This window comes from Pongo pygmaeus, chromosome 6 (genome assembly GCF_028885625.2).
Source record: "Pongo pygmaeus isolate AG05252 chromosome 6, NHGRI_mPonPyg2-v2.0_pri, whole genome shotgun sequence".
In the NCBI taxonomy this organism is placed as follows: Eukaryota; Metazoa; Chordata; class Mammalia; order Primates; family Hominidae; genus Pongo; species Pongo pygmaeus.
Window position 1 is genome coordinate 57,908,838 of NC_072379.2, and position 13,424 is coordinate 57,922,261.

Consider the following 13,424-nt stretch of genomic DNA (forward strand, 5'->3'; position numbering starts at 1 on the left):
GCACAGAAAGTCTATCGCTTCAGTCAGCATATGAGACTTGCCTCCTATGAATGAAACAGATGATGAAATCACACTCATGAGAGAAAAGAAAAAGCATCACTGACCTATATTCTATGATGTGTTGGCAAGATACAGGAATGACTCGTGAAAAGATGTAGTCAGATGGATTTTTCCCTGACAGGCATTTGGCCGAATCATGGTAGAGGAAACATTTATTTTTCTCCTTCAACTATTAAAAATGTTTTACTGATGGTGTATTTAAAAACTTAAAAGTAAGGGCCAGGTGTGGTGGGAGGATCACTTGAGGCCAGGAGTTTGTGACCAGCCTAGGTAACATAGCAAGACCCTGTCTCTACAAAAAAAAAAAAAAGGAAAAATTAGCCAGGCGTGGTGGCACATGCCTGTAGTCCTAGCTACTTAGGAGGCTGAGGTGGGAGGCTTGCTTGAGCCCAGGAGGTTGAGGTTGCCATGAGCTATGATCATGCCACTGCACTCCAGCCTGGGCAACAGAGCAAGACCTTGTCTCTAAAAAAAAAACAAAAACAAAAACAAATGAACAACTTTAAAATAGCCAATGTATGGCTACAGGGTGAAAACAGAAAGGTCAGGGTTATTATCACAATATGGATGACTCATCTGTCATCTGCAGAAAACCTCTGAGCAGGTTGTGGGCTCCTTTCATTCTAATAGCGGTAAAATTGTGTTCCTAACACACCTCTGGGACATCGTTGCCACTGTGACTCCTATGAAAAGAAGCCCATGAAGCCAGGAAAGCAGATGAAATCCTATTTTGACTATTTCACCCTTCTTAATGCAGAGGACTAGCTGGATCTGCACACTCCAGCCGGGCCTGCCTGCCCCTCAGAGCGCTCACCAGGGTGAAAGGAGATCCAGGAGAGCTTTCTAGGTGATTGGGAAGCTGGGCCTTTGAAAGCATTAAATTGATGGCTGAAGCAGCACTGAGCCCTGTCACATTCTGTGTGTGTGAGATAGTGAGAGTTGCTTGTGCATTACCATACAGTTACATTAGAAGGAAATCCTAAGAGTGGCAAAGCACTTTATTAAAAAGTTTTACTATGCTTATAGAGTCCTTGCAAGGTCTGTGTGGGACTCAGCCACATCTAAGGCTTGGAGACCCCCACACATAGAGCTTTATTTCTATTCATAAGGCAGACACACAGCACCTTGTGAAATTTCTACGACTGACTCTTTATATGTCTGGACACCTAATGCTTTCCCTCATGCACTTCACTCCTTCCTCCTTCTTCATTCTCAATAAAAGGTGTTTTTTTTTTTTTCCTCTCCCATTTCTCAGTCACTCAGGTTTATGACGGTAATACCTATAAAGTTGTTTTACAAGAGACATTTAACCTGCAGAAATAACAGGCCAAAAGTTTTAAAAATGAAGCCCAACAATCTTTTCTACCACATTCCAGCACTATGATTGAAATCAATCAGAATGACTGTAATTGCACTAATAATGGCTACTGGTTGACATCAGTTGACTGATGGTGATATATTTTAATCCAAAACTCTATCAAACTGTCTATGACTAACTGTAAAAGAATCAGGCCCAGGGTTGAGGTTGAACTGCATCTTAGTAATTTTATGCAAAGCAAAGACGTTTTCTTTTTTTCTTGAGACGGAGTCTCTCTCTGTCGCCCAGTCTGTCGCCCAGGCTAGAGTGCAGTGGCGTGATTTCGGTTCACTGCAACCTCTGCTGCACGGGTTCAAGCGATTCTCCTGCCTCAGCCTCCCAAGTAGCTGGGATTACAGGTGCCTGCCGCCATGCTTGGCTAATTTTTGTAGTTTTTTAGTAGAGATGCGGTTTCACCATCTTGGCCAGGCAGGTCTTGAACTCTTGACCTCATGATCCACCAGACTCGGCCTCCCAAAGTGCTGAGATTACAGGCGTGAGCCACCACACCAGGCCAGCAAAGACATTTTCTAGAACTGGTTGTTGGTGACTCTTTTCCTCCCGATTATAGAGGAATAACAAAATAAATTAACTGTCTAAGGTCTTACTCATCAGAATTGCTAGTGAAGACGTCATCCTTGTTATTGGCACAGGCTTAGCACTTGTCATTTCAGATGCTAATTCCCGAGCTAACTACTGCAAAGAGGGAATGTGCTAACTGCTCAGATATTTTTGCCTTTAACTGTTTCCTTTTGTGAATTATAATCTCTTATTGCCAGCCCCAGACAAAACCCTCAAATAGGAAAAAATTGTTTTTTAATCTCCATTGCAGGGACTTATCTTTCAATTCTGTATCCTCCTACCCTAAGTTTAATCAACCTGTAACCCATGATACTTTTCCTGTGCCTTCACCCAAAGGCATAAGTGACGTGGTTTCAGGTGTAATGTAGGTTCAGGATTGGTTAAGAGAAATTCCTTGAAACCAGCACTCTACAATCACGTCCTTACCTGCAGGAGGAGCACAAGAAGCCAGAAGAAAATGCAAATACAACCCTAAAACCAGAATTTGTATACCTGGTAATTATTGTTGCTTGTAATTTTATTTTTAAAGCAGAATTGTCTTGGCATAGATGCTCTGAAAATTTTGATCAAAAGTAATAAATTATAATTTCAAAAAGGCAGATTGTATTCCAAATCATCTTAGAATCTCAGAGTTCAAAGGACTCTATTCCTACTTTCAGATAATCATACAATTAAGCAAAATGGCAAAGATCTCAGTACTCAGCCAAGTTAATACAATTTAAGAGTGGTATTTTGGGATACTGCCTAAATGATCTGGTTCAAATTTTAGCAAGACCAACCTGGGCTCTTTCTTTTTAGTATACAATTAAAAAAAGCAACTGTTCATGAAGCTAATTATAATGGCAATTAACTAATTGCATATACTATTGGCCACTTACTGACTTGAAACAGAGGGCAATTGGCTAATTGGTAATTAGCTAGTGAATGGCTTTCATATTCAAAGAATTGTTTTATAACTTGCTCTGTGAAATAACTTGCCCACAAAGGCAACCAAACCTTGATGTTCTCGTTTCCTTATAAACTAAGTACAAATGTGAATCAGTTTGCCCATCATTGACTTTGTAGTTTTTTTTTTTCTTTCTAAATACATGTTCTAGTATGGCATTTGACTAAAAATGTGACTAAAAAGTTTCTCTGGATAGTGTTTGATTGCTATTCAATTGGCTAAACTTCTATTATTTTGGTTTGGAATAACATATTTTGAACACTGTGTCAAGGGCTTTACAGAGACTCTCTTATTTAATACTCATAAGAGCCTAGGAGTTTAGTCTACTATTACTCAGCCCCATTTTACAGATGGGAAAACTGAGGGTTAGAGAGGTTAATTGTTTCTGTTCACAATCACACAGTGAGGAAGGCAGGAAAAAAATTAAGGTTATCTCATTCTAATGCTCAATTCTTATTCACAATGTAGAACACCTCTAAGAACCTTGCAAAAGACAGTTTATCTAATGAATAGCTTAGAGAGTTGCTTGTGCCTGACCCATTCTGTGGATGGCTGTCCAGGTTTGGTGCATGTTAATGGAGGGGGGCTCAAGAGTTCAAAAAGCTGCCTGGTATAAGGTCTCGTCTCCAGAAGCAGATGACAGAGGAGTCAGTGAATAAGTGTTATTTGGCCGTTCCATGCTTCCGACACCCTTCTAATCCAGCTGGTTGGAAGCTGGCAGCGTGGACTGGGTGGAGGGTATGGATGAAGGTCATTCTGCTTGAGGATCCAAAGTGTCTAGGCCCAGCCATGCTCCTGGACATGCCCTTCATCCACTTACTAAAACTCACTCCAGTACAGGACTCGCCTCTCTTCTTGACTGTGGGTGACATAATGTCTGCCTGGTCCCCCAACCCTCTTTCAGTTTTGTCTAAATGCTGGCTTTCTTTGCAGCCACTCCTGGTGACTCTCCCCCACTGGGATTTGGCCTTTCTCTTGGTCTGATCATCTACAGAACTTGGCTCTCTTTCTGTTCCCTCCAACGCATTTCTCATTCAGGGGGATGAGTCACCTCTCTTCACCATTTACACAGCACCTTACGCCGTAGCATCCATGATGGAGCTTCTTTGTCTGCCTTGAATTGGTACTCTTTAGATTTTTAACATTCACTGTTACTCAGAAGATTTCCTGTTGTATTTAACTTCCATTTTTACAGGTGACAAAATTGAGTCTCTATGATGTTTTAAAACATAGCAGCTAGAACCAGGGTTAGAATTAACTCGTTTTTCTCATTCTTAATTCACATCTTTCTTCACAAGCTTAAGTTCTTCCTAATCCATCAATTCATATTACTTTTGAGAGGGGCTAACTTTCTGACACACTGCAAAAACAGATTTTGGAGAACTTAAAGTTTATACTTGCCCTTAGAGAGTAGACCTGATATTATTTAGTATTTTATTTATAGAAATTATGATCTGGTAGGGTCTTATGGGTAAGGCTTGCCTCCTACGAGATAAACAGAGCTCCCTAGAATGTGAGATAGAACACCTGGGCTTGTCAAACAAGATTGCTGCAAATGACCCCAGCATTAGAGCTTGCACTGTTAAGAAGGAGAATAAGAAGGGGAAGGAGATCACGGAAAAGGTCTACCTGTGCTTGGTTGCCGGTGTGCAGGGGCGGATGTGGCGAGGTCTGGTGATGTGCTGGGTGTGCATGAAGGTGGGAATGGGAGTGGTGATGTGGATGGTTCTGCTGGTGATGGGGTTGAGGGTGAGGATGGTGCGCTGGGTGCTGGTGCTGGTGTGGGTAAGGGTGATGGGGTGGCAGTGTCTGGTGCTGATGCGGGTGCGAGTGCATGTGATGGTGTGGCGTCTGGTCCTGCCGGGAGCCCATCATCTCCATCATGTGTCCCATGGTGTTCATGTTCCCATTTGACATGGCAGCAGGGTGGTGAGTCAATGCAGCCTTCAACCTCTGAAACAGAACAAAAGGGAGGGGAGAGAACAACTGAAGTCAGTCATGTACATGATAGAGATTTAAAAGCAAAATGACTCACATTTTCAATTCTATATTTTATGATGCTATTGTTAATGTTTCCTACCAGTAGCTATCTTGCTACCAGTACAAGATTGCTTTTATATTAATTTCATATTTTCTTATATATCGTGGTCAGTAGGAGGGTCAATGTCAGCCAAATAGGTTAATTCAACTGTCAAAACCAATGGGCAGGATATCCTATCAAGAATTACACATTCTACTAAAAGGTATTTCCTATTATCCAATCATGCATTATATCGTATCTACAACTGAATGCAAGGATACACCAAAGAGCACCATTCAATAGGGTGATACCACTGAACAAAGAGCCTCCATCTGGTGTGCCACTGTATTTTGTTTTTTAATTAATTTTTTTTTTTTTTTTGAGATGGAGTCTCGCTCTGTCACTCAGGCCGGAGTGCAGTGGTGTGATCTCGGCTCACTGCAACCTCCACCTCCCAGCTTCAAGCAATTCTCTGCCTCAGCCTTCTGAGTAGCTGGGATTACAGGCACCTGCCACCATGCCCAGCTAATTTTTGTATTTTTAGTAGAGATGGGGTTTCATCATCTTGGCCAGGCTGGTCTTGAACTCCTGATCTCGTGATCCATCTGCCTCGGCCTCCTAAAGTGCTGGGATTACAGGCGTGAGCCACCGGGCCTGGCCAGCCACTGTATTTTGTAAGAGTCACAAGAACAAATGCTCTTGCCTCTCAAAATATTTCTCAGACACAGAGAATAAATAATTTCAAATTTTAAAAAGTAGAGAACTAATCTGATTTTAGGGCTTAAAATTAGAGTTAGTAATTTACAAGCTTCGGAGGTAATGTGTAGGTCTTTTCTGTACCAAGATTTTTCTTATGGTCCCTTCCAATACTCTTAATTTTTCTCACTCAATAGCTTTCTTTTGACTTTGAGAAGGGAGTGAGGAAAATAGAAGAATATGAAGTATTGCACCTCCTTTGATGGCCACATCAACCAGCCAGATATATTTCTAACACAAAAGCATCATCCATTCATAAGCAGACATACACACAAATAACTTGTACCTGAGTCTAAAGGAGGAGTCAGCAAACTTTTTCTATAAAGAGTCAGATAGTCAATATTTTCTTCTCTTATCTTCTCTGTCACAACTACTCAACTCTGATACTGTGGTGCAAAAGCAGCTGCAGACAATGTGTAAATGAATGAATCTGCTATGTTCTGACACAACTTCAGGGACAGGAAATCTGAATTTCATATAATTTTTACATGTCATGAAGTGTTATTCTACTTTTGATTTTTTTCCCCAGTCACTTAAAACGTAAAAACCATTCTTAGCTCATACACTGGACAAAATTAGGCAGCGGGCCAGATTTGGCCCTTGGGCCATCATTTGCTAACCCTGTTCTAAAGATTCAGTTGATAATCAGCTTAGTCCCAGTTTCTTCAAAATTGTTTCTTCTGTGACACAGTCAATTATCATCATATCCCGAGGGGCATAATGTGCTAAGGACTGTATAATGCAGTTACTCCGTTGGAAATATATCTTATGCAGAGATGATTGTCTATTTGGCAAGCTCCCATTGGCTTCATGAAGTATTTACCAGGGGACTAAAAGTTGTTTCCAGATTTGAGTTCTTATCTGATTCATGATAGTGGTGTATAATTGCTGGGCAAGGAAACAGTTGTATTTAAATGATGATCAAAGTTACCATGCTCTAATATTGTACAATATTAATGATTCTCAACCAGTTACATACGCTATTGAAAAATACCAATTCAATTAATCAAAATCCTTAATTAAACATAAAGAGCCTCTACCTGCTGAGAAAAAAAATAAAAAAAAAAAACAAGAGGAAAGGATGGTAGACTGTATGTTAATATGCGATCATCATTTAAAATATTTTCGTCATCCTGATTCAGTAGCCACATAGTCTACTTCTCACCTCTTTCATGAGCAACAGATACTGCACAAGTTACTGACCTTCATAATCCTGAAGAAGTTCAGCATCCTAAATGTCTGGGAAAGATTAGATGCTGGGTATTGTGTTTCCTCCTTTTTTTTTTTTTTTTTTTTTTTTAAGATGGAGTCTTGCTCTGTTGCCAGGCTGGAGTGCAGTGGCGAGATCTCACTGCAACCTCGGCCTCCCGGGTTCAAGCGATTCTCCTGCCTCAGCCTCCCAAGTAGCTGGGACTACAGGCATGTGCCACCGTGACCAGCTAATTTTTGTATTTTTAGTAGAGACAGGGTTTCACCATGTTGGCTGTGATGGTCTCCATCTTTTGACCTCGTGATCCACCTGCCTTGGCCTCCCAAAGAGCTGGGATTACAGGCGTGAGCCACTACACCTGGCCATGTTTACTTCTAAACAGAAAAGTGAACTAACACTTCTCATCTCCAATTTTGAGCAATGATTTCATTGTTTTTATAAAAATGCTTATTATAAAAATTTAAGCAATGCTGTGCAATGAAGTCAGCAACAATGAAGCCAAATGCGTTGTTTATATCTGGTGGGTGAACAGCATTCCAGACAACTCTATATATGTATATGGAGAGATGAAAGAATAACTAGAATAATTTTGTAACTGTGGAATTAAAATAGCATGTAATTTTAAAAACTTTTATTTGACTATGGCACAGCAAAGAAATGAAAATCTGGGGAATTGCTGGGTTTTAGATACATGTTTCTTTACCCCCAGGAAAACTTTTTGGATGATACTTCCGAATTTAAGGATGAAAAAATATGAAAAGAGGTTATGTTGAAATCATCATGCCTTTTTAAAAAAATGACATGATGGAAAGTATGGACTTTCTAAACTATTCCTTGTAATTTCATTACTATAAAAGTATACTTTTTATAATAAAAAATCAATTGCTACAAAAATACTGGATGAAAAAGTAAAAGCCACTTGCCTAGCCTTCTCCCCTAAACCCCAGTCCTGTTCCTCAGATGTAACCACCACATATCCTCAGACATTTGCTTTGCACAAAAGCAAGCTCTTTTAATACGTAGTTTTGTATCTTGCTTTTTGTCCCTTCAGCAATATATCTTTGACAGCTTTCTATATCTGCAAAAATAGGTAATAATAATGGCTAGCATTAACTAAGTACATGCTATGTGCCAGTCCTTGTTCTATATGTTTTACAAGTATCAAGCTACCTAATCCTCAGAACAACCCTGTAAGGCTAAAGGAGAGGCAAAGCCACTCTACCTCCAAAGCTTGTTCTCTAAACCAGGAGAGAAGGTGCCACAAGCCATGCCATTCACACTTTGTCAAAAAGAGAAATGAACTGTTCTGCCACCTCCCCATCATCAAAAGGAAAAGCAGAAAGAGCAAGAAGGGGCAAGAAGAGCTGACAAGAGGAGATGTCATTGCTGAATGGTCCAGCCATGGCTACATGCAAGTGTTATTCAGCACACAGCTAGGGACCTGGATGCACTCTTTCTGAAATTTAGTGGAAGGGAGAGTGGATGGTAAAGAATTTCCAGGAACTTCATCTGCAGCAAAGAAAGGATTGTCTAGGGCTCAGCATCTTCATCTCCCTTGTTGTATTTGTGAAGAATTGATACTTACAGTTCCCCTACTCCAAAATACAGACATGATAAGGGCCCTGTATCCCTTCTCCCTGCCTCTACTTCCTCACCCTTGGCTTTAACCCTTGTAAGTCTGTCTAATGCTCAGGAGATGAAGGTCCAAGCCCTTAATATGGCCTAGCTGTGGTCCCTGCAGGGCATGGGCCTGCCTTCCCGTCAGCCATTTCTCTTCCCACCCAGCCACACTGGCCAACTTTCAGTTTCTGGAGGGCGCATCATGCACCCTCCAGACATGGGGCCTTCGCGTTTCACAATCTTCTTGCCTAGGACGCTCTTTCCCTTTCTTCAGATGTTCTTCAGACATTCCCTTTCTTCAGTCCAGCCTTCTCCTTAGTAAACTTCTCCCTGGTCTCCAAGTGTAAATCGGTTCCTGTTATATGGTCCTAGTAGAACCATATTTCTTTTAAAAAATAGTTTAGTTTGTAGCGATATAATTTTAGTATGATTATTTAATTAATATTCATCAACCATCTCAGATTGTAAGCTTAGAGCAGAAACCATGTTAGAGTTTGCTCAGTGTTAAATACACAGCTTTAGCACAGAGCCTGATACATATGATACACTGAATTCATATTTGTGGAATGAATGAAGGAATGAATGAATTAAACTTTCTGAGGCTTATGATAAATGCAGCATTTTAATCTGGGATCACTGTAGCTGGTATTTATGTGGGAGGATGATTTTATTAGTCAACCAAGGTTAGCAGAATCAACTACAGAAGCCATATAGGCAGAGGGGCTATAAAAGTACAGTCAAAACAGTTTCCTGCTCCACATCCTGCCTGCCCTCTAGAAAACAGTAACAGAGAAAAGAAAACAGAAGTAAGTAAGAGGAATGCCTGTTAATTTTATCTTGATGTATTTTCCTTGAAAATGTGGCAAGGAAAATAAAAAATCTATGTAGGAGTGGGTCGTTGTGCCATCCCTTCAAAGCTACAAACAACTTTTCCACCTTTAATTAGGAGCAAATGGAACCTGACAAATAAATACGATGCACCAGATCTTCATCTCTCAAATAATTAGCTTATACTGTTAAGGGAAATTACTTGATTGCCTCAAGTCTATTCTTGCACTGTTAAGGCCAAGACAATAATGCTAGCAATGCTTTTAACATTCTACTTAACTATTTATTTACTCAACAAATGTTTATTGGGCTTCAGCTATGTGCCAGGTACCATAATAGGCACATTGTTATTTGCCCACTATTAGAAGGAAATGGAAGATGCATAAACCAAGCTTTTTAAAACACCAGAGAGAAGAAATACACACTTAGATGTGGAGATGAAGACTTTTGATCACCCCTCAGAAAATGACAGGCCTTTGGGTTGAGTCTACCCTCTGAGCAGCAGCCTGTGTCATATTTGAAGGAATGCAGTGAAGATAAATGATTATCAAGCTGCTCTGCATATGCCACATTGAATATTCTCCATGTCATTTCAAAACAGTTTGGGACACTCTTCGAAGTCCTAAGGAACCTACTGCATCCCTGGATCCTGGTGCCAACAAGAGTTGCAGTTGCACTGTAAATCATTTAAATCTCCCAAATATAGAAATTTCTACTCCACTCTCTTGGGGATGATAAATGACCAGTAAATGGGTCTAAGCTGTATTTTGCAGAATGATTTTTCTTTTTGAAGCTGAACTGTGTCTTGTTTTAAATAACATTCCACCTAATGCCAAGAAAAGGCAAGGGAGAGAGAGGAAAATTAATGAGCAAATAAACATATTTTTCAGCTATAAAACCCAGGGCTATTACTGACATGACTGCAAGAAAGAAAGAAAAATGATTCTTGTCGACTTTCTGTCATCTTCTACCATGTTCATTTATATGAGAGAAAATTAGGAGAGGTGGCGAGAAGCCTGATGCACAGCTAGTTTCAGTCAAAAGGAATCATTTTCATTTGGTCCATGTATTTTCTAAGCTCCTGTCCACTGTCCGCGATGGGAGGGTGGGCCTGCTGCCGGGTTCTTGGTAAGGAACCAACTATTCGCCTCCTCCCATCCCAGTGTGGCCGCTGCTGTCATGGCCCAGCCCTGGTCCTTCTTTAATTTCCCTTTTAGCTCAAGTTTGCATCATTGGCATGTCGAGTGAAGCCTAGGTACACCCACACATCATTACCGCCACAAGCATGCATGCTTGTGTGCCTGCGTGAGTGTGCACACACGCAGCACACCCACCCACACCCACCCCGGGCAATTTATCTCCCATTAGCAAGTGGCTCATGCCAATTAGAAACATTTGTGCAACTGTGAAAACATCGCTTCTCCATCTTCAACAAGGCTGACTGCTTATGCTTTATAGACTCTGAAAGCCGAGCCGAATTATTAAACGTTAATTGAAATTCAATTGAGTGAAAGTGAGGAAGGTTGTATTCTTTCCAGAAAGGTTTTAATTATAAATGGCTGTTGGTTTTTGCTCCAGAAAAGAAATGTGAAAATATCAAAATGTAGTGTTTCTGGGTTGACCACAGAAGTAAGAAGATCTCTGCATACAAATATGACAAAATCTGGTTTCATATTTCCTTCCAAATACAAAATAATTGTCCTCTGTGGCCTCTCCAAAGCATTACTGTAATTTCTCCTTTTTTTTTTCTTTCACTTTCCAAACACAGTTGATCCACAAAAGCAGTCAACACAGGCTTCTGAATGGTCCAGTCAGTGGTTTGAGACCAAAAGCCTTCACTGCATGAAGCCTTCACTTCATTGCTTTTAATAGCAATGATTACCGACTTCCTCTAGGTATCAAACATTTCTGAAATTCTTTCTGAATTACTAAAAAAGCCCAAATTGATATTTATCCACTGAATTTAACAACTATAAATGGCCAGCTTAGATCCCCAAATGCTTTCAAACTTGGAGATGTGGCGATAGACAGAAAAACAACAGTTCCGTGCTGTGCATGGGATTAACTAAGATCATACTTGGCTTAATCACTTGGAATAAAATCTGTTCCTTTTAAAACTTTCATAAGGTAACTCAGCTTTGATGGTTCCACAATTGAAGGATTCTGATTTAGATTTTGGTTTGCTAATAAAACTTCAAATAAGTCCACCAGGTTGGAAGGAAATATTACCCAGGAGGAAAAGGATTCCATAAGACCTAGAAAAATAAATATTTCTATTACTTGTCACATTACATCATTCATACTTACTAACTGAAGATATTAGAAAGGATATAATTAGTAAATAACACAAAGGAGTTGTATTAGAAATCAATACTCTAGTCCATTGGAAAATGATGTACGGACTATCACAGGATGAAGTACCACCCTAGCTCATGAGTAAGGATGGTATTTCAGAAAAGTAGAACTTCAGCAGATCTAATGTAAGCAAGAAAAAGAATTTGGTGCTTGATCAGACTAAGTGCTAGGTGATACATTGCACTTTGATGTCTAAAAAGCCAAACAAACCCCAGAGACAAATTTTAGCAATTTCCCTGCCAGCCTTTTCCATATTAATATCTAAATCATATATTAATTACAGCTCTGTAAGAGTGAGCCTTTAATTTATTCTTGCTGAATGAAGAAATTAATGAACGCACATTTATAGAATTATTTTATTTCAGATACCACTTCCCTGCATCTCTTGGACTCAGTGGCTGTCTTTTATAATTTAGCAGGAGGGTGAGCATTTTAAGACGCTGTGCATTTTAGCAACTTTCAGAAGAAACTGCTATCCTGAGAGCCAGAGCTAGTCTTAGCTCTATTATAAGGCAGCTCTAGGTCCTTAGAGAAGTAAACCACTTAGCGCCATGTGCCTTCATCTACCTAACAAAGGAAGGCATGATTCTTCACTCCCTATTTCATCAGAGAAAGGATCCAAGTTGAGGTTTACTATTGGAGAAATGAGTTGGGTGGATGTCTAAAACAAAGAAAGAAAAGTTATCATTGCAGAGAACTTCAGAAAAACAACAGAAGACTTAGAGTGAGAAGTCTTGGTTTTAAAGCCTGGCTCCAGGACCTTGGGTGATCACCTTAAGCTTCAAATTCCTCTTCTGTGAAATGGGGGTACATAATGAGATGAGAATCTGTGTAAACCATAAAGATATACAGCAGAGTTGATGGAACTGAGAAGAGTTGTCTTGTGGATAAGGAGTGGGTGGGTAGGGGTGAAGTTAATATCAGCTTTTGATGAAAAATAAAGCACAATGGAATATTATTTGTCCATACAAAGGAATGAAACACGGACATATCCTACAACATAGTTGAATCCCAAAAGCATTATGCTAAATGAAACAAGCCAGACACAAAAGGTCACGTTTTGTATGATTACATTTACATAAAATATCTAGAAATACTTAAATCATAGAGACAGAAAACCCAGATTACTTATTGCTGGAGGCTGAGGTGAGGATTAAGTCACTGCTTAATGGTTCCAGGGTTTCCTTTTGAGATAATGAAAATATTTTGGAACTAGACAAAGATGATAGTTGCACAACACGTCGAATGTACTAAATGGCACTAAAATGCACACCTTAAAATGGTTAGTTTGGGCTGAGTGCAGTGCCTCACGCCTGTAACCCCAGCAGTTTGGGAGGTAAAGGCAGGCAGATCACTTGAGGTCAGGAGGTTGAGACTAGCTGGTCAACATAGTGAAACCCCATCTCTACTAAAAATACAAAAATTAGCGGAATGTGGCGGCAAGCGCCCATAATTCCAGCTACTTGGGAGGCTGAGGCAGGAGAATTGCTTGAATTCCGGGAGGTGGAGGTTGCAGTGAGCCGAGATCATGCCACTGCACTCCAGCCTGGGCAACAGAGCAAGACACCATCTCAAAAAAAAAAAAAAAAAAAAAAAAAAGAACAGTTAATTTTATTTTATGTGGATTCTACCTCAATTTAAACAATATTTTAAAAAAGAAAGCAAAAGAAGAATCTCTTTTCTTCCAACA

General features: G+C 40.0%; 1 protein-coding gene across 4 annotated transcripts in view; it reads right to left on the reverse strand.

The window, feature by feature from the left end:
• CREB5 (cAMP responsive element binding protein 5) overlaps window positions 1–13,424 on the reverse strand; it is a 415,375-nt gene that overhangs the window by 16,712 nt on the left and 385,239 nt on the right. For all 4 annotated transcript variants that reach the window (XM_054495795.2, XM_054495796.2, XM_063667426.1 and 1 more), the window contains one exon: window positions 4,575–4,898. In XM_054495795.2, coding sequence (XP_054351770.1) covers window positions 4,575–4,898 — 324 coding nt within the window. The remainder of the gene's footprint in view (window positions 1–4,574; window positions 4,899–13,424) is intronic.